General features: G+C 37.8%; 1 protein-coding gene across 2 annotated transcripts in view; it reads left to right on the forward strand.

The window, feature by feature from the left end:
* SCFD2 (sec1 family domain containing 2) overlaps positions 1–22,588 on the forward strand; it is a 181,404-nt gene that overhangs the window by 35,793 nt on the left and 123,023 nt on the right. For both annotated transcript variants that reach the window (XM_001233405.7, XM_015285524.4), the window contains exon 4: positions 9,966–10,141. In XM_001233405.7, coding sequence (XP_001233406.4) covers positions 9,966–10,141 — 176 coding nt within the window. The remainder of the gene's footprint in view (positions 1–9,965; positions 10,142–22,588) is intronic.

Raw genomic sequence — 22,588 nt, forward strand, 5'->3', positions numbered from 1 at the left:
TCAAGTACTCTGTTTAACCCTAAGCTCCCATTGTAGACTTCGGATTTTTATTCTGTGACACAATATTCTTACAGAAATAACAGCTCCAGAAATAAAATAGGTTTACAGTGTTTCAGGAGGGGTATTTTTGTCTCTTGCTACTATATTCTTGTTTTTGTTCAGTAAGTAACCTGCTGCATGCTGCGTAACTTCCTGTGGTGTCAGATGGGTAAATGGTTCAAGCCCCAAGAAAATTATGAAGTGTGCCGTCTGCAGTTAGTAGATGGAAGTGAAGCACAAAACCCTGTGCAGTGGTGTGGAACAGAAATATTCTGGTAGCACATTGTCTTTGATTCAATTACACTTGGCACATGGATGCCAAACTATTTGGCTGACCTTAGTGTTATCTCCTTATATATATGTAGGAATTGTGGTCACAGTATTTTTTCTATGTGTCTGGAATTTTTGAATAAAGTCTCTTTTTGGATTGTTTTCTTTCATTTTGGTTTTTGTTATAGACAGTAAACTCAAACACTTAAGTTTAACTTGTGGCCAGGTCTCCTTCTATGTCCGATTGTGATTAAAATTGAAGATAATTCTTAAAAATTTAGAAGAAAACAGAAATGTGTTGCTCTTGCAAATATATCATTTCATTGTTTATGTTCTTTGCTAATGTAATACTGCAAAGCATATAATCGACTTTGTGAAACCTTTCTGTCTTGATATAAGCATTGTGAAAAGCTACTTTAGTGTGGTCTTACTCTAGAGAATTGATAGGATGCGTGCAGCAGGAGGAAACTAATGTACAGATAAACTCTTCTGAAGTTTTGAAAGAAGGTTTTAACATAAAAAATCAATAACAATGTTCATTTACAATATATATATCCTTAAGTGAAAAGACAATTACTTTGTTGTATTAAAGAACTCATACATTCAAATAATATTTACTTGCAAATGTGTCCAGTTCATTATAGGGCATGCTTAATGGATTGTCACAGAAATGAAACTTTGCTTGTGATATAGCCATGCCCTAAAAGGCTTGCCAAAGATTTTTAAATGACTGTTTTTAAGAGCATTCTGACCATGACCGATCATGTAATCTCTTAAGATTATTTTTTTAATATACATTTTCATATATTAGAGTCCGATCAAATAATTGCCATTGAGAGTAATGTAGATTGTCCACTGATCTAACTAATATTGAATTGTTTTAAAATATAATGGGAAAAAATGTTGGGAAAATAACAGTTTAATTTTATTTGCATAAGCTGTGAATTATAGGTCTCTGAATTAGAAATTGGTGTTAAGGTAAGTCACAAGGACTAGTCAGCTTTTGAATAGATAAAATGGCTTACTGATGTTTTGGTTTGCAGGTTTGTTTTTTGTTTTGTTTTGTTTACAGAAATTGGTAACTAGTATTGTTTTGGGAGATATTGTAAATGACAATACTTAATTGTCTGGAATCTGTATTGAGTCACAGTGTTTCTAACATTTGTCTCAACAAACAACTTTTACATCAAACAAACCAAATTGCTCAGGAAAAGCTGAAATACTTCTTTCAGTTTTTGACTGCCCACTCATCAGTTGTAGGTACACAGTTAGAACCTGTTATGTGGAAACAAGCTGATTTTATATATACGTGTATATATAAAATATATGTGTATATATAATATATGTTTATTATATAATATATGTAATATGTATATGTACACATATATATACATATATGTATGTATTTGCATGTATACACACATACTTAAAGATAAAACATCTGTAAGTTACTGAATAGTGATGCAGCTCCCTGAAAAGAAGCAGTTAAATTGCTGTCTTCTGTTCTCTGCTAAGATTTATACTGTTGGTTTTTTTTTTCAGATCAACCACAGTGACTGTTTTAGCTAGGCAACGGAGTTCCTGGATATGGGGTGGGGAAACACCAGTTCCAATGTGTGCTTGGCATGCAACAAAGCCATGTGGCACCAAGGTTTTGCTGAATCTTTGTGGCAGTTGTGGATTCTGTACTAAGTACTGTGTTTTATGCATCCTACGAGATGACAGAAAGGACTTCAGAATTAATGTTAAGAAAAGAGCTGACTAGTCAAAAAGAAAGAAATAAAAGAGAACAAACTTGAAGTAGCTGGAAGTGGTGTAGAACTAAAGGAGCAAACTATCCCTTGAGAACAGCCTGTGGCAAAGGATATGAATATATATCATATGCTAGTGTGCTTGCAAATACCATTGAGTGTTGCACTTTTAAGTGGGACGTGGCAATACAATAAAACTGGGTGGCTTGCCCAGTGCTGTTTTTCCATCATAATTGTGTAAGCTTGATGATTCAGTCTTGCAAAGGAGAATTACACAAAGACATGTTGAGTTACATATGTATGTACTCATACATCATCAGGTTTTCCATCTATTTTTATTTGCTTCCCACCCAAAGTAATTGTTAGGGTATTCTCAGCAATGGAAGTCTTCCAGAGATCATAAGAGAAATAATCAGTCCTTCTGAATAACCTACCAATGAACAACAACCTCCCTTTGTCTGGGATGACAAGCCAAGAACACAGTGAAGTATTCAGTGTCTGAAAACATATGTCTTAGTGCTAAATGAGGACGTGTACAAGCCACCTGGAATCCTTTGGGCGTATTATTTTAAGACAAATAAGTCAGTTCTTTATTTGTGAGAGGTTTAGAGCATCCCAGGAGATGATGCAACCAAATTTGCAGATTTAAAGATGCTTTATGATTACAGTGAACTACTGTTTTCAAGGGTTACTCTTTCTCACAGCTGGTGACTCTCTTGTTGGGGTATGGCCTCGTGTTCTGTGTTTATTAATATGGTAAAAGAGGTGAAGAATAAGGCAACATTTATGATCATGATACATATTTAGTCAAGATTAAGCAGATTTGAGAACCTCTGGAATGGCAGGACTTCCAACTATTGACGTAGCACTTAGTTAATATAGATAGCTACTATAAGATGCTGAATTCTGACAGACTTCACCTACTTACTCAAACAGTTCTGAAATTTGTTCTGACTTTTGAGAGAGCAAGTGGGAAATATCTCTGTCCAATGTCAACAATGGTTGTTACTTTTTGTTGATGCTGATCTAACAGTCAAAAGAGGAAAACGAGTGGTAGAGTGCAGTTAAAAAAAAGGGGGAAGGGGATCTGGGGAGGGGAATAATGAATTTAAGCTGCCAGGAGTTTAAAAGCAAAGCTCTGAATGACTGAAAAGCAAAATTTCTAATCCATGTTAAAACACCTAAGTTACCGGTCATGTTTGTCAAAGCCTTCTGAATATACTGGGGTACATAAAATTGTAGATAACCTATGAATCTTAAATTCTAACTGTGGACCATACTTAGGTGTCTGCATTTAGATGCTTAGAACTGAAAAATATTATTTTAATAGTAGAGTGCTGTTGTTGCCTTTCTCCCACCTAACAGATTTCTTTGTTTTATGGCACATAAAATAATTTTGAGCATAGTAACAGATCTGATATTTGGACATGGTTTCTGTTTTATTGTTGTGGGGGTTTTTTTGTTTTTGTTTTTTTGTCAGTGGTAACAGTGTTGGCAGCAGCTCCCACTGCCACAGTACTGTGTATGTATGTGGGGAAGGAAGGGGGTATCTAGTTCCATCCGTCCTTCAGCTTAGTGACACAAAACATGTTAGATCGTCCATTCTTGAACCAGACGCTCCCACCTCATGTTCCCACGCACTCTGGCCTCATCTATGCCTGCTGCAGCTTAGGATCATAGAATCACAGTATAGCAGTCTATGTCTATACACAGTCTAGCTCAGTAGAATCCTGAGTTGGAAGATGCCTACAAGGATCAAGGAGTCCAACTCCCAGCTCCACACAGGACCACCCAAAATACAAACCTTATGTCTGAAAGTGTTGTCTGAATGCACCCTAAACTCCAGCAGCTTGGGACCATGACCACAGCCCTGGAGAGCCTGTTCCATGCCCATCACTCTCTGGTGAAGAACCTTTTCCTAACACCCAGCCTGATCCTCCCATGACTCAGCTCTATGCCATTTCGTTGGGCCCTGTTGCTGTCACCAGAGAGCAGAGCTCAGCACTGCCCTTCTGCTCTTTGTGAGGAGCTGTAGGTTACTATGAGGCCTCCTGTCAATCTGATCTTTTCTAGGCTGAGCAAACCAAGGGACTTCCAATGCTTTGCATGTGCCTTGCCCTCTAGACCCTTCATTGTCTTTGTAGCTCTCCTTTGGATAGTTAATAGCTTTACATCTTTTCTGTATTGTGGCACCCAAAAGTACACACAGTACTCAAGGTGAGGCTGTACTAGAGCAGGACAATCACTTTGCTTGCCTGGCTGGCAGTGCTGGACATTTCTCCCTCATCCAAGAATTCACCTTTCTATTCTTTTAACAGCCACTGCTGTACATGCCTTCAGAGGTGTGACAGATGCGAGGCTCTGCTTCTCTGAAAATCTGTCCATCTGTAGTGACTTGAGAGGCACTGGAAAGCCTGCAGTGGAGAGGGGAGAATGACTGAGCTCAAATGTTTGTGCACTGCGGCTATTGCTAAGATGGGAGGAAGAAGGGGAATCGGTAGTGGCCAGTGAGGAAGGAAGGCAAGCCATAGCTGCTATTAAGTGCCACGGTCCTGCTGGAAGCAGGAAGCAGGGTGCTGCTGCTGTCTGATCTGGGCTGACAGACTTATCTTAAGATCACTGTAGTGTTTATGCTTATACCTACAATCGTTGTGTTCAATGCTGCGGCTCCTGCAACTGAGGAGGGAAGGAGGCTTACAGGTAACCACCAGACCCAGAGCAGATTGGTTTGTGTTCTTGGGAGATGAGCATATGCTGCTAGAAGTAAGCCTGTCACATCTGCTTTCAGTCTAGTGCAAGGTTTAGCACTCTTTGGGTCCAGAGCTTTACTCTGGAGAAGTCAGCCAAGCAGTATCCCCCTTCTTCATCTCTCCAAAAAGCTAGAGAGTAGTTGGTGTTCTTCTCTTTATTAACAATTTAGGGAGTGGGTGGCTTTTGAAATTAACTAACCAAAAACTCAGATTGGATTGTTTTTATGATACACTCTTAAAGAGTGTTACTGAAAGTTCCTAAGAAGTACAAAAACATGTTGAGTTAATAAGAATAACATCTGGAAATTACACCAACATGGAGACTTAAGGGGCGTCATCTGTCCTACTAAATTGCTCTCACTTAGTTTGCAAAATATCCAACTCCCTTGGCAGTACTGTTGCTTCATGGATTTTGCGATCTTATTACATTCCTCAGAAGGATCTGGCATTGGATACGATTAGAGGCAAGCTACTGGGAGAGATAGATCTATATTCCTAAGATTATGGACAAGGAAAACAATTTATCTGGAATTTTTCAGCTAGTCTGTGAATATAAGGGTTCCAACATATTTTCTTATTCATCATGGTTCTGTCAAGTGAAAAATGGACCTTAACAAAGTGCTCCAGCCAATGAAAGTCAGACTGTGTTCTCGCATTAGATTGAACTAAGTTTAAAGCTATGTGTATTTGGCGATTCCTGTAGTCTTGGAAAAGCATCCACTTATTTATTCAATTGGTCACAAAATGTACTTTCCTCTTTACTTGTTTTCTTGTCCCTATGGAGATAATTAACTAAGTGTTAGATGAAAAAATAAGGACTGTATGTTTGGAAGAGTGCATTGATATTTTTGACCTTTGCTCTTTAGACACCTTGTTCATCCATAAATCTTCATGTTTAAAAAAAACCCACCACTTTGGGATTCTGAATTTTAAAAATCTACTTCTACTGGTAAATCTGTCTTGAAAAATGATTATTTTCTTGAAGTGATGCCTGTATTGCGGTACATAGACTGCAGTGTTAATTTAAGATGGAAAAAAGTCATACTGTGGAATTGTCTTCATGTCTACATATGTGGCTTGTCTAGCTAACTTTTTGTTTAATTTTTGAGGTTAAAGTCTTTCCATTCCACTCAAGCTACTCTTACTACTCAAAAACAGACTTTAGTCAGATCCTAGTCTTTCTCCCATTAAATATGTTTGTGTCTTCAAACCTGTAATGTAGCCATTTTTCACCATTCCTTAAATGTAAATATGACTTTTATCGTCTTCTGGTCTAGTTGATGTGGTAGACTTAGTACCAGTGTTATCAATTACCATTTGTTCTATGTGCAACGTGTTTCAAAACTTGCTTCAGTTCACCTGCTTAGTATTTCAGTGCTAATATGGCAACTTCGTTGAAAGTACCTCATAATCATTGATCATCTTCCCACTGTGCATTGCACTGTGGCATGGAAACCAGGGCAGAATAGTTAACTTACTTATTGGTTCTTGTCTTGATCATTGTGTATTGCTATTATTCAAATAAGAAAGTCTGTCTTTATAAACTTTTTTTTTTGTTGTGGTTTATCTGACTTCCTTTACACATCATAAACAAGCTAATCCTACTTTTTGGGGATTTCCTTTTTTTTTTTATTATTCAATTTAAACCAAATTAGCTCAAATTAAAACTCAGTTAAAGTCATATAATGATTGTCTATATTTTAGCTTATCTGAGTGGTGTCTTCATATTACTAGACTCTCTGGTCTTCATAAGTAAATCTAAAACAATCTCAGTGAATGTATATATATATATATATTTTTATATATAAACGTTTTACATCTAGCAAGTGTTTGGGTGACCACTTTTATTTGCCTGTGTTTTTTCTTTGTATTTTGGAATTTCATTTTCTTTGTAAGGACAGTAGTTGCCTCAGGAATGTAACAATATTCTAGAAAGTTTTGTGCATATTGCTGTGCTACTCTGATTCTGTAATACACTCTTGCACTACCCTGTTAGAATTGCTTTTATCTTTCCTTCCCTACTGTCATAACTAGATTCTATTCTATCCTTGCTACTTCTTCCATTTTATCCACAGCTTATCAAATTGCTTAAGTACAAAGCTGCTTGAACATGCTCATTGTCAGTGTTTCTTGGACAGAACTGGCTCTTCAATAGTGATCCTGATACCTAGCCCATTGTGTTTTTGTGACTTCCAGACATCCAGGTGACTTCTTGTAGCATCTAGTTTCATTTCCTATGCTATTCTAATGGTAAAGGTTACTTCTTAGACAGTATGGAATTCTTGGTGTTTGTGCAAGGAAGATTATCAGTGCTTCTTTATCCCTTGGGGAGGTTGAGGTCGTGCTTCTCTTTCTTCCCACAAGGAGGGAGGAAAAATGAGCAATTGCTTTGCCAGTGTAAAGTAATCCTCACAAGTGAAACCTCTGTGCCCACACAGACTTGAACTCTGCATAGGTGTGGTACTGTGGAGCAGAGCATGACCATGACAGAACATGAAGGAGAGTATGGTGCAAGGAAAGATAATGCTGTTGTCACTCTATCTGACAGTAGTTGCCATCTTCTGGCTGTGAATCTCTGTATTCGCTTTAAAAAAACAAGTTGATATACAAATATGTAGTTGTCATCTATCTCCTTTTGAATTTATAGGAGTTTTCTGCTACGCTGCAAGACAAAAGGACTTGTAACAGCAGAGGGGCTTTAAAAAATAAATAAAAGACTGATTGGGTTGGGATTAGATTAAACTTTGTTGTTGGCCTCGTGCTGAAATCTCCCCCTGTGAGCAAGCAGCAGGGAAGATGATGAGGATTTAGGCCCCAGGAAAACTCATTTATTTGTTGAGTACCACCAATAACTTTTCTAAATTCCTTTCCTCTTCTACTGGAATAGTTATATGCAACAGGCATATAACTGTCCAGGGAAATTTCTGTGCAGAAATTGGCTGGAGCTCTTGAACCATGGATCTGAGTATTTCCATGAATATTTTACATGTTACAGATGAGATGTTGGACTCTTCAATGCCATTAAATTTTGTTAATGACTTACTAAGGTCAGGGTTTCACTTGTGTTTACATTTGTATTGTATTTGTATTGGACTTTCTTTTGGTGATACTCTGAGGGTGGGAAGGTTTCTCATTGTTTTTCTAATATGCCGATCCAGTGGTGCATCTGGATTCACTTTCACATGGGGACAATACAGAACAAAATCATTAAAAAAATAATAATAATAAATGAAATCAAACTCAAAAGCCCTCCTGTTTTACTGTTTTATATGAGGAAACTTCATGTTTTCTCAATTGAAGCAAGCTATCATTCTTTTTATTTTTTGAATCTGCTACTATATATCATGACTGCTAAAGGTAATAATGCAGTCATTATCAAAGGTATGCTGCAAGGCACCATGGGCTGACATTTTCAAATCACCATGTAAATCTGCCTGACACAGCTTTACGAGAAATAAAACACGTCTGAAAGCTCCGATGTTTAGTCTAAAAACACACATGGCTGTGGTTGCTGTTTTAGCCTATGCGGACTAACTGTATAGAAGCCTTTTGTCAGCTCTCAGGCCTACTGAGTGGTGTCAGCTTGATTTGTGTCTTAATTTGCTGACTTTTCGGTTTGATGCGCTCTGTTAAAATTCACATAAATACTCCGTGTGTTTTTGTTTTATTTAGCAGCTTTCCCTAATCTAAATGTTCCTCGAAAGGCTGCCAGTGATATCTCTGGAGCTAAGAGAAAGCACTTTCAACATTGATGCACTGATGGAGTCATTTTTTTTTCACTGCGTGTATGATACAGAAAAGGTGGAGGCAGATGAAAAGTTTCGTAAACTGATGATATAACCAAATGCAGAGAAGAAACACAGCGTTAGTCTTGCAAGATCTTTCCTTTATGGAACAATACCAAATAAAATGATGAGACTAGTGTAAGCCATTCAACACTTAGCATCAGTTCAGCCGAGGGCCTTCCTGGTGCTAAAGCTTGTTCTGCTAAGTTAACGGATTCTCCTTGCTCCATCTCGCTTGCCTCTTTTCTTTAGGTCTGCTTTGTTTGACAGTGATGACTCTTTACTGGCAGTGGCTACAGGAAACCAGGAAGCAGCCCAGGACTGGTCTGCAGTCCAGACTTGCAATTAGGATGGTGCTTTAACACCATTTTTCCTTGCGTATTGAAGGCACATGTGATTGCCTGTGCTAACTTTCCTGATGAGACACCACAGACTTTCCTCCCACAGCCTAAGTTAGCAGACTAGCATCAGTGTCCCTTTATCCTTGGAGCAGGCGTGATGTCACTTCTAATACAAAATACAAATTGGGCAATATTTTAATGTTAGATGGAAAAACTGTTAATCATGTTTGTGTGGCCTGAATGACTCCCCTTATGTCCTTCTGTTAAGGTGATGTCCACAGGCCAGTGTAGGGATGCAGGTGGTCTTTCTTTTCAAGGGTGAAATTAAGCTTTAATTTTATTATTATTATTATTATTTATATTAGCCATTATTTAGAAGTAGTGGTCAGGTCATTGCCCTTGATTAAATGAGTCTCCCTATATGTCTGAAAACAGAGAATAGTATTACATCTGTTGTGTATTGTTAAATACCTGCCATACCACGTATCTTAAGCCATAATTCATGTGTGAAGCATCCTGACATATTTCTGCTCCCTAAAGTTCCTAGCGATTGCAACAAAGCTAGGATCCTGTCTATAATATAGAGAGATTTTAGTTTTCTATAACTGATAAACTATAATTCAAAAAAATCTAGGTTCACGTGTGGTGCTGTCAGTATTTGTCACCCCTTGTATGGGAACTGTTGAATCACAGCCTGAACCTCTGATTGACCACCTGAGGTGAGCACTGAGTCAGCCACAGGGGCACAGGTGAATGCAATTTCACCTGAGTGACCAGAAGGGGTGGAGCCTGGCTCCTCCTAGACCCCATTTAAGGGCTGAATCCCAAGGGGGAAGGGTCTCTATTTGGAGATCACCCCTCTTAGAGCCCTTCTACAAGCTCAGGACATGGGTAAGCTCTTTATTTCATTACTCTTGTGTAAATGCGGTAATCTCTCTGGTCCTATACCTGTGTACCTATTTACCTTACAGTCTGTATACCTGTTTGCTGTGCACCACTAAATGTTATATTCTGTTTTGCTTTCCACAGGTAGAGTCACCCCAGAACAGCTCAGCTCCTATGTACAACTTTTCAAAAATAATTTCAAAGCTTTGGAGAATCACTGTGGTCTTCTACAGCTTGTGCTGGCTGCTGTCCAGACTTTGAAGCACCCTCAGATTTCCAAATGGGACAACTTCCTAGCCTTTGAGAGATTACTTCTGCAGGTACACACTATGTTAATTTTTTTTACTTCAGTCAAAATAGTTTGTTTTTTCTGGTTCTTTATTGTTAAAATGGAAAAGGAATGGGAACGTGCATAGTTAACCTTTCATGGTTTTGTCTAGGAGAAACTTTAGGAATGAAAAGGTAAACCCTAAAGGTGAAATATATGAATGATCCCAACTGGGTGTTTGTTTTATATGTATATGAAATATTATGTTGATAACACTTCTAGCACCAGATAGGATTACTGTTACTACCACATTGAAGTCACATTTGAGGTAATGGTCTGCATCAAAAGTGGAGAAGACTTTGTTACTCTCTGTTGCTGTGTGAGTGTAAGACTTGTATGATTTACCAAGCAGATGAAAACCTAGTAGGAAATTCCATGCACAAAAAAGTGAGGATTCTTCCACTAAAAAAACATTTGCCCTCTGTTTTTCCCACAACAACCTTTTTAAGGCATCCTGTTGGTGGCTACAGTATTGTTGACACACCCCTGTGTATCACACATGGATTTTTCTCAGGAAGTTAAGAGCTAGTGGTGTTTTGAACTCTGTGCTACTAACATGTGGAAATGTCTGGGGAAAAAGGAGGATTTTTTTTTTCCGAGAACTTAAGTGTTAATTTTTGCTGAAATCAGAAGTTCAACACTTTCCTCACTATGCTTTCTCTTCTGCACTTACGTTGGTTTTAGAGGAACCATTTCCTTAAATCTTAGCAGAAGATAATTCCTCATGAGGTAGATTCTAATGAAGTTGGAATCAGCCTTAGTTGAAATGTGTGTGGTTAGGACTTCAACAAAAAATATTTGTTTGGTATAAATTTACTACCCCTTTCTCTCAATATTTAAAACAAACCGACAACTCAACCTTGTGCATGAGCTCTGTCAGAAGGATGTAATCCCTGCCAGCCTGTGTTTTATAGCTTTCTGGTCGATGAACGTTTGTGGTGTTTAGTCAGGAGGAAGACAAAAGATGCAGAACTTTTAATAGCGAGCTCCTGTCTACCTTGGTAACAAAAAACCAACAAACCACAGCTGATCTCCTTTGCTAAGACTGAAATATTTTGAGTAATATACACAACGTTGTATAGTTAAGAAATGACTGCAACCATTTGTTTTTTTTTTCTGGATGATAGAGCATGGGATTTCACAGCCCGTAGTCCCTTTCCCTCTCTTGTAGTGAATGCAGTCTCATGTCATGTAGCTCTTCTCAGAAGCTGGAATAGTTCCATCTTAAAACCAGTCCAGTGTTAGAATCAAAATAAAGCTGCAAGCTCAGCGTTGTTTTCACAACAGACAACTGCCTGTAAAGAATAAAATAAAGTAAAAAAAAACCTAAAAACATGCCTTAAATCATCAGGGAGTGGAAGAACAGAGGTAAGAAACAACCAAGCTATATATTTCATAAAAGAAGAAATGTGTAACAAGCACTCTCAAAATCATACATGGCTTTCGATTATAGCCCCTGCCTTCCACACATCATATTAAGGTATAATATGTTAGCCAAGGCAAACTGTCTGAGCAAACATAATTGTTGCTTAAGACATACTCATTTTCAGTGGTTCAAACAGCAATTACTTTGAATTACACAATCTGTACAGCATGTATTCTTTTACTGGGTCTATTTTGAAGATGAAGTCTGAGATGCATGATCTGTTTTCGAGCATGTGGCCTGTCTCTGATCTGTTGACGGGCTCTTGTAGAAAGAGCAGAATACTAAGAGACCCAGAAGATAGCAGAGAAATTCTTTAAAACAACAAACTAACGCTATGTTGTGAATGGTTGGCACACAGCGCTCTGCACTACATTTGGTGCTATGGTAGTGTGTTCCAACAGGACTGCTGAGAAATTCTTTAGTGGAATTGTTATATCTCAGACATTATAAAATAGTAAACCATAAAAGAATCCTCAGTACTGTTGCTATCCTGTGTTGGAACTGCGTAGAAGACATGAAAGATCTACTGGGAAAAATATTATTACACTTTGGGCAACATAGAGATTCTAGATTTTTCCCTTATGGATGCATGCCAGACTTCAGCTGATGCCGGAGAAGATAACCCATTATAAACAGCCAGTGTTAGGATTCTCAGATTGCCTAGAAAAATAGATATGTTTTTGGAATTTCTCTTATTACTCAACCGCTCTGATTGGCCTTCTGATTCTCTGCTTAATCCACATTGTGCTTTTCAGGAAAACCACATCGCTGGCATTAATGCTTTAATCTCTTGCATTGAATAACCTCTTCCATTTTCCTTCTCATCTGAACATCTTGCTTTCTGTGAATGTTGCAGGTACTCAGTTCTAAAAATGGTTTGGTAGAGGCAGAAAGCAGCCTGCTTCCAGTATTTTATCATAATTTAAGATCTGTAACTATAATTTTAGACCTATGATATATTATACATCTCCAGTAAGAAAGGTTGGTTTTGACTAGAAATCCACTAAAAGTCAGTGCATGTGCTTACTTGATATAGATTTGTTTTCTCCTTAAATGGAATGGATGAATGGTCTGAGAGTGAAGTTGGATTTAAATGGGATTATGGCCTTGATCTCAAGGGGAAGTGATTCCTGTGCTGGGTTAGCAGAAATGCATCAGGATGTTCCATCTTGTCTATCATTTTTCACTGTTCTGCTGCTCTACCTCTGCACATGATGGAGGTTTTACTACCAGAAGTTTTAAATGTTCTGTGAATTAAAACAGTATGCTCTTTTTATCAAGAAGGTATCCTACCTCATAGCATTTTCCTTCTCTTGAGATTTTCATTTTTTTTCTTATTCCAGTCATCTGTGAGGCTGATAGGTGGGAAATAGAATACAAAAACTATACTGTGTTTCTTCCCAATACATCCCATGTCACTGCCTTGTATTCCTTCAAGTGAGGATTTAAAGTTTAGGGAGGTAATAGAAAGTAAGAATGTTGTCATTCCACACTTTTAGCTCTCTTCAGCAGTATCTCCTATTCTCGTCAAAATCGGGACATTCACGGAGGTTTATTAAGCAGTAGAAACCCATGAAATACAAAAACACAAGATGATTTCTTTCTGGAATCTAAACAAAATGTGGGATTGTAAGAGTAAAAATGTTTTTGTTTGTTATTTTTAGTATGTGCTGCTCATAGATGCACTAAGCAGGAATTTCCAACTCCACGTTGAGTAGAAAAGTATCCAGCAGCATCAAACAGTGTAAATGGTGTGCCCCATGGGACATGCAGTTTTTCTGTAAAGGGACTTGCTCTGAAGTACTCCAGGTGGAATACTGCCTCTTAGAACTGGCTGCATCCTTCTGGAATAAACTTGCTGTCAAGTTCTAAGAGCGCAGTGCTTCTTGTACTGAGTAGGATTCTACTTCATGAATAGTCCCATCCATCCAATTCCCAAGGTTGGGAATTATTCAGTGCTGGTAAGTTTATCAGATTGTTTCTAAAATGACATGTGGAGTACTTGAAATATATTTTCTTTGGAGGGAAAATGCAATTCTCTAAGCAGTTTGAAATTCTACTACTGTTCTCTTCAGTGAGACAGGGAGAATTTAATTTGACTACACATTTTTGTAGGCTGCCATGAGCAAAGATATTCTGTCACAATGAAAAGCTTCCTCTCAGTAACATCATTTCTCTGTGGCAGCAAATTCTGCTTATAGTTTTGCCACCTGATACTGTATGGCAGCTAAGGATCTTGTGTGTCTTCTCCTCACATAACTGCCTTCTGTGCATTTTAAATACAAACCTTTCTATTCAACTGAGCAGATTTAAACTGCCAGTTCTCATGAGTGTTGTTTGGATCCCATACTAGAAAGTTCTAGTGTAAATGCCTATTTAATGATTTCGTTCTGTAACGTATAATGCAAATGTACCAGAACTATTTTATTAAAATAAATTCACTGTTCAAAGCATGGAATCTCTTTCACTTTTGTTATAGTGATAGGGAGGACACTGTTGCTTCTTGAGGCTTTGTGTGTAAGATTTTATGCCTGCTGACTGGCATTTCACACTTCACTGGGGAATTAGACAGCTGTAGCACTGAAAAAGCAAAATCCTTCAAAACAGTTCAGTTTCATTCCATAGATGCAAAACTAGAGTGTAAATGGGGGGACTGTATTGCTCTGGTTGGCTCTAGCTAACTTTATGATTTGTATCCAGCTAAAATCCTCTTGACTTTCACTTTTAGTGATTGTTTAACTTCTCAGACTTGAAGCCTTTTGAATTAGGGCCGAGTCCTCTCCAGACTTTTCAATCCTTTCAGGTCATGCAATTCCAGCTGTGGCACCAGAAATGTCAGCAGGGAGTTTAGAGATGATGTGTCTTTGACAACAATTACTCATTTGGCATGAAGATGTCTGCAACCATCCCTCTCATAGTGTCCTATTTCTCTTCGATTTGAGTTTGTTTTCAGCCTACCTGGCTCAACACAGACTAAAAATACAGAACACTGACTTTAGAAAAACAGATGCAGTGCTGTGATGTCAATTTGCAAACAATGCTTACAAGATGAGCTGCCACGTATCTCTATATCAAATTCATTCTTCTATATGAATTCAATATAGAATATGTGGCATATCTATCAAAGATACTGCCTTCTACAGTTAATTGTTTTTAATAGAAGAATTGCAACTTAAAAAAAAAATTACAGCTTCTTTTCTGGTTTGTTGTATTTTTCTTTATTTTCAAAGCCATGATCTTGCAAGAAAGAGGACACTAAAAATTTTAGCAAAAGGTATCTGGAGTTCTTAGTGGCCTAAGTAGGTCAAATAGTATGATATTGGAAGCTGTGTATACACACTTAGAGGGATTGCTACTGGAGATACATAGACATACTATTTTCATATTTAAATTTTCAAATACAATCAGATTTATTGTTCTATTTGCTGTTTTTGATATTGTAAAATTTGTAAGAAGACTTTTATGTGTCTGTAGCGAGATGAGAAACAGAAAATACAGGCTTGTTTTTAAGAGAAACAGAAACTTCATGCCAGATGGTCATTCCAATGTTTTTATTTTTCTGTTGGCTTAAAGTGGTTATGAGGTTAATAAAATGACATCATTTCTTCTCCTATGAATATTAGAGTGCAAACTCAGAAGTGGGGGAAAAAAAATGCAATACAGCTGAGTATGTCAAATTGCCATTAGTGTTTCAGTAGCAAGATGTAATAGCGTGGGTGTTGATAAGCATTCTGTCCTGTGCCATGATTTTTATCTTTTACAGATGCAGGGTAGGCATGATGCATTATTTAATCAAGGATGACATTACTATTTACTTGCACTTTTGGATATTTCACAATATAAGTATTATTCACATATACATGCCTGCACAGGACACTGCCAAGAGGTTTGGAAGGTATAAGGCACCATCTCACAGATTTTCTGTCCAGAACACACTAAGTTTAAGACCTCTGACTTTTCTAGAAAGTGGTTTATTAACTCTAAACTGGTATAAACTAAAAGCTGAAGCATAAGTTTCAGGGCTGTTGAAGCAAGCAGCTTGATGCAGAGCAGAGAGGAAATAGAGAAGCTTTTGGATTAATTCCTCTTGCTCTGCAAAAATAATTCAAAGCTCAGCTGTAGCGAGAGCTTCATTTTTGCATTGAATAGATTAAGATCAGTGGCATTCCTTATTATTTATATTGCTTTAGTTGACATGTAATTTATAATTATGTAGCTCAACTCAGTTCAATAAATTGTCCTTCTGGTGGCCTACAATGTTGGTCAATAAATCCTTTTAGAAGAGACATTTAGCAGCATTTGACAAGAAGATCTATGACATTAACGGTCTGTAATTAGAGATATTATTGGGGGGGGGGGATGGGGACAACACCTTTAAGTTAGATCGGTCACTTCTTAACATAAAGCTACATATGGAATGAATTGCCTTGGTGGGAGTCTTGCATAGCACCATGTTGATAGCAAAGGTCATTCTCTGGAATTTGGTACATTTATGTTGAGTTTGCAGTTTGGACACTGATACCAATTCTGTCTTACACAGCTAGAGGATCAAGTATAATTTGTTGGTGACTTCTGAAGTGAAAATAGTCCTGCAGCAAATACGTGCTGGAAATGATGAGCAGTTTGGAGTGTACCTGGGTTTGTGTATTGCGTATTCCGTAGTGGAGGAGCTTAGTGGTTCCAAGTTCACAGGGAGGTCAATTATGGACCATTTCCCAGGCTTGGCATGCCACAATTAAGACATTCCATCTAGTTTTGCTCAGAAAGATATCTTCATGTATTCTAATATATTTATACATAATTATTAATTATGTAATTATATATAATATACTCCTAGTCCAACTAATTTTATTTTGGTAGAATGTTCTTGTCAGACTACTCTGCAAACATGGTAGAATACAGGTAGGAGTTGCGTTAACATTATTTTAATGTTAAATAAATTCTTCTAGAGTGAACAAAAGTTATTTCTACTGACACCGCTTATTAATCTACTAAATGAAAACTGCTCTAAGTTTTTCAAACCCTGTCTGACAAGAGGTTAAAGTATCTTAAGTGGGGTGACTGCTATCACATGAGAGCTAAGAATAGCCTTTTTTATTCTTGTCAAAGAAATGTTTGTGTTTGGGCTGAAAAATTGCAAAGTCTTGCAATTGTGGCTCTCATTTAAAAACCAAAAACCTCCTTTCCTCATCTTCTGAAAGAGCAAATATTTTGTATCCAGATGAGGCATGCAAAGTCTCTGAAATGAGCTTTTAATTAAGAAATGGCTTTCTTAAGTGAACAAATGTGCACATCAGGAAAATTTAAAAAGTATATTGGAGAGGATAAACATAAAAGGGAACTGTTAAATTAATGTTCTGTGTACAAAGTACAAAATACTTGCTATAAAATAATGTAATGGGAGCTGCCTCATGGGGAAACAACAACAGAAAGAAACAGACTACTATCCCTTGTATGCATATGCACACATACACACAATTTCATTAGGAATTTAAACAATTCAGGTATTCTTTTCTTGGTTCTCTAGAAATGTGGGATGATGCTCAGCTTGGTGCAAACATTTGACACTGGAGACAGCCACAGCTCTTCCTGTTACTTACTGTTCTTTCTCACCTGTGATTTTTCTTCTGAAAATGTACTATTAACTGTTTGCTTGCAGTGAATAAGGACATTAATCAGGCCAAGAAGTGGATGCCCTCAGTCCCTGTCAGTGTACCTGGAGGGATTGCAGAGAGGCAGATTAGCAACATGTTGAAGGAGTCGCCATTTGCTGTTACTCAGTTGTGCTCCCGGGGGCAAAGTTTTTTGTAGTGTACTTGCTGTAAGTCCTTGCTCTGCCATTTTGTTCAGTATGGCACCCATGTTTTTGGATAAAAAAGATCTTTTATGTATTTTTTTCACTCAATTTGTTATAGATCAGAAAAGAGGGGTTTTTGAAGATCGTATGTTGTTGTCTTAGCTAAGAATCTTAACTGGATTTGACCCCTACTATCAATTCAGAGCAGAACTGCATATACTATACCTTTTGAATTTTGTCTACTCTCCCTGATTATATTTTAGTCCTGAAGGAAGTAAGCATTGCTTTACTTCTACAGTCCAGCTAAAATCAACACCTCAGTTCATAGCATCCTATGGTTACGTTTACCCATAGGCTCTGCTTATCAGTGTGGTCATTATCTCAAAGGTAGTAACACAATCTATCAAATCTCTTCCCTGCAAGCTAGTTTGATAATGCCAGCACTACATCTCTTTGGGTTTGAATGTGATTATGTTAGTGCGTTAGCTTGGTTTTCCTTATTTTTTTGGAGCATGTACTTAATCATTTCCTATGGACTGTCATGGAGAAACAACACAAGTAAAAAATTAATGAAAACTTTACAGTGGGCGATATCCAAGATTAACAGCAGGGCTGCCATGTCACGTTCCCCCTGTGTTTCCATGTTAATGAGTTGCATATTTCCCTTTCCAGTGGTGTACACACTTCTTTGGGTCACAGACATCTCTGGACATGTTGTACACATGCAATAGGCTGCTTTTCTCACAGTCTGGGCTGTCTGAGTGCAAGTTAGCTCCAGTCTGGAAAGCAAGTAGTGCTTCTAGCACAGTACTGATCCCCAGGTGTAAGCTTTACCTCTTTGTTTGTGTTGTCTCCTATAGAATATGCAAAGAGATTTCTCATGCAGGAAAAAAAAATAAAATTTGGTGAGGCTTGGCATGCCTGTGCAAGCATGTTGTTATGACTGTTGCCTTCAAATCACAGCTCTTACCCCACCTGTATCATCTGTTTTTGCTTACAAAGCTGAAGGCACAACTGTGCTCAGACCCTCTGAAGCTATTTTTTTCCTAATGCCGTTATTTTTCACTTGGAAGGAAAGCATATTGTTAATTTGATTTAGCTCATAATGAGAAAACAAAACCAAGTAGTTTTTGCAGTTACTGGGTCAGCAAAGATTCAACTGGCCTAGGACTTAACCACTGTTACTAACTGAAGAGTGTATCTTTTACATGGTGAAGATTAACCTGCAGTGAATTAGAATTTGCAAATCACTGCTTTTTTCTTGGCTGTATTTTCAAAGTCCCCTTCTCCGCCCCCAGAAGAAACTACACAAAAAGATGGAGCTATGCAACCAGTTGGCTAGGGTTCAGTCCAGCTATGGAGCTAAGGTTGATATTTGTTTATTCTAAATCATGATGCCATTGTGTGTAGATGTAAAGAATTGCTTGATGCCTCATTTGCTCAGTTTCAGAAAAGAAGTCTGGCTCAGGTTTCCCTTTCTGTTAGAAAAGCAAGCCTGGTTTGAAGGCACTGTGCTGACTCACTCAACAAAATCTAGGTGGAATTTCACCTGTGCAGGAGGTCATGATGAATCACTTTAAAAATCAAATCTGCCTTGTCAGAGATCTGCCTGCATAGCACTCATTGCTTTCAGATCTCTGGGAGATGACCAGTTATCTCTGCTTAAACAAAATTATGACATAACTCTTCCCTCTTGGAGAGGTATAAAATACTGGGATTTATTCAAAGTGATTCTTACTGCTTCTGATTTCCCACATCTGTGTGTAAAAAATGAGTGCATAGATACCATTAGGTATTTTCCATGTGTTAGTCATCGTGGAAATTTCTTTAAGGACTTCCTTGATCTTAAGGATGCAACTCCTTGAGAGCCTACCTATTTCATCCTATGGCTCTGTCTTCTATGATTCTTCAGGTGCAAAAGCTTTAAAGTCAGCATGCAAAAGGCCTGGCAAAAGTGGATTTATGTTAAAAGCTGCCTCCTAGCTGTAGCATTCCTGGTTTGGTACAGAGCATTATTATACAATACATGCTGATGTAACAAGACTGCTTCCTTCTTCTTTGCCACTATCGCCCCCAAAAAGCAGAAGTAAATATTTGCTCTCTTTCTAGAACTGACCCACACTTACCTGGTCTGAAGCTTCTTTGGCATTGCTTTCTCTGTGGTTACTCTTTCTCATGATAGTGTGAAAGAATGAAGTCCAACAGCCCATTTGTGCAGCTGTGTCTAGTAAGGCATGAATACTGTATTTAAGTGTATTTACTATACACTATATAAAGTGTATTTACATCCTTGCACTCTGTTTGGAATACAGAAATACTGTACATTCACAAAGATGATTCAGTATAGAAATATAACTTACACTGTTAATGGGAATTATTTCATAACAGTTTAAAATGTGGTTGAAATTGCAATAAATGAATAGCTTTGTCCAGGCTGTCTGGTGAATGTAGGTTTTATACTCCCAAAGAACGAAGTGTAGGTATTGGATAGGTAGTAAACAGCAGTCTGGGTCTCCGCCTGTGGAAGGAATGAATTCAAAATCTTGAATTTTGAAACTCGAGGATATGAGAGGAGAAGGTAACATTCTGGAGATGAAATACCAAATATGACTTAATTCTGTCCATCAGTTTTTCTTCTGGTATGTCTTACCTACCTATGCAGAAGCCTACAGCAAGCATAATAGCTGCTAAGTCGTAGGCAGAAACACATTTGGACATACTCCAAAGTTCTACCTGACTTCTACTCTACACTGCCTTTTTAATGCAGCAGAAGCACTGTTTTCTAATAAAAGAAGGATTTTTTTTTTAAATTTATGTTAATATCTCTGTTTTTCTCTGTATTTCTTAAAGCAATATTCTTCTACCACAGAGGAACAAAGATAATGCCGTTAAATTGGGGACGGTGTATTAGGTGAGCTTATCAAATGCTGTAGCTATTAAATGTCTCTGCTCAGAGTATTCTTTTTACTTATCAATAGGAACAGAGCATGATTAAAATAAACGTTCCCCACAGGAGACTGGTGTGGGTCTTCAACCTGCTGGTTTACTCACAGGCACTTTAAAAATGGCTGTGGTATTATGGTGCCCATGCTCATTGTCTTGGTTTGTATTATTGCTCTTTGTTTTGGATCTGTGTTTTAAAAATTACTAATTCTTATCTGTCTACTTGCATAATAACAATATTAAGGAATTACATTTTTTGGTACCTGGAAACACTAATTAAAGTTCGCTGTTTTTAAGAACAATAGTCTCAACTGGTTGAAAACCTCATGATTGTGAATGTGATTCATAATAATACGTGTACCAAAAGTGAGATAAAAACTCTCTAATCCTTCTCACATTTATTAATTAATCCTATCTTTCGTCTCTGTAGGTTTTTCCCCAGTCGGTAGATGGATTTTCTATTCAGGTTATTTCTTTTTTTTCAATTACTCACACTATATTCAGGCACCCTTTATTCCACAGTAGTTCTAAAGAGCTCTGGAACAATTCAGGTAGAACCTTCTCTGTATCTTCTTACCTACTGTTGCTCCAAACTTGTCTTGGTGAGAGGTTGGATTTTGCCAGACTTATTGGAAAATTGGCAATGCTGCTCCAATGTCCACTAGAAAAAAAAGACTACACTTTCTACTGCACATCTACTACTTCATCTACGTCTGCTTATAACGGGAATGGCAGATGCAAGAAGTGAACTGCTGCTGCTTCAAGGGAGTGTCAGTCGCTAATGCAGGCATTGCATGCATTGCACTGCATGCCTATAGTTATAGTTCCATCTGCTTGTATGCTCTGGGGAAGAGGTTGAATATACTGCAGGCACGTGCTAACTTTTAATTGGTACGGGCTCTGAATGTATCTGTGGCAACAAATGTGCACATTATGAAGCCACTGTGCAGTTTGGGGGACACAGCAGCTGAGAGGTGTGTGAGCAAAATCCTACTCATCTACCTCAATATTTTGCCTCAGATTCTGATTTCATCCAGTTTTTGCAGTTAGACTGATGAAACTTCCTTGTATGAGTTCAGCTTGTGTTAGGTTATCAGTTCTATTTCCACATGTATTTGGAACTGCAAATGGATGGTTGCCTCTGTGAGATTGTTTCCTAGCGTATCACTGTGCTTATGTTTTATACGTAGCCTGAGCAAGGCCTGTTAGGAGAGATCACTACTGGAAATGGAATGCTTTATCTAGTTTATCTAGTATCTGATAGGTGTACTGGGAGAAGTAAAGGTGAACATGGAGCAGTGTGCCCTTGCCCATGCTGTTTCCATTCTGTAAGTCAAAGAGGGGATATGCTTCAAGATATGGTAACACTGGGCACTAGTTACCTTGTCCTTTTCCTGCATGTGCAGTTCATGGGAATTTTATATTTATAAGGTATGTACAAGCAGAGGATACCTTTAAAATCTTTTAACTCTTTAAATATTTTTAGTAAGTAGAGGCATAGGAACTGAATTTCATATATAAAAATACAAAAGCTAGATTGCTGTCTCACAGAGGGTGTAACATTTCTCACAGAAGGGCTATGAGCAACAGTGAAAACAGCAACCCACGGATTCCCAGGTGACCTGTTCTTCTGTCATGAAAAACTAAAAATAATTTGCATATCTTTGTTTTTCAAACATTTGCATGTCATCTTGGTGTGATTAGTGGCACATGTTGTGTTGATTAAACTTTATTGTCGCATTATTCTCTCCCATTCAAGGGCCACATGTGCTTCACATCTGGTGAACATTCAAGGGCCTTTTGAAAAACATCCTCACATTTTTGTTCTTGAAAATGCTTATGACAAATATCACGCTCTTATTTCTCCTCCTGGTTGCAAACAGGATGCACTAGTCTGTGCCTACTGTCCACTTAGAAAACCACCAAAGATAACATAATACATTTCCTGTTAACCAGCGTGACTGATGGCTTGATTATTGGTCCTGGCTTCTTGCACTGGAATGACTCTGCATTTTTGCTCTATTGAAATCACAGCACATTGTGCTGCACATATGTTTTTATGGCTACTCTCATTAGACTAGGTGATGTGGGGAGGAAAGACCTTTATTTTTAGCAATGAATAGGAACCCTCTTTCTTCTATTTATTTATGCTAAAATATAATCTTGCTTTTGAGTATTCAAAAACTGCTGGCATAATATTCATTATCAAAAATCTCATGCTACTTAAGACTCCTTGGAAGAAGTTGAATGTTTCCCTACAACTCTGTTGGTCC

This window comes from Gallus gallus, chromosome 4 (assembly GCF_016699485.2).
Source record: "Gallus gallus isolate bGalGal1 chromosome 4, bGalGal1.mat.broiler.GRCg7b, whole genome shotgun sequence".
NCBI lineage: Eukaryota > Metazoa > Chordata > Aves > Galliformes > Phasianidae > Gallus > Gallus gallus.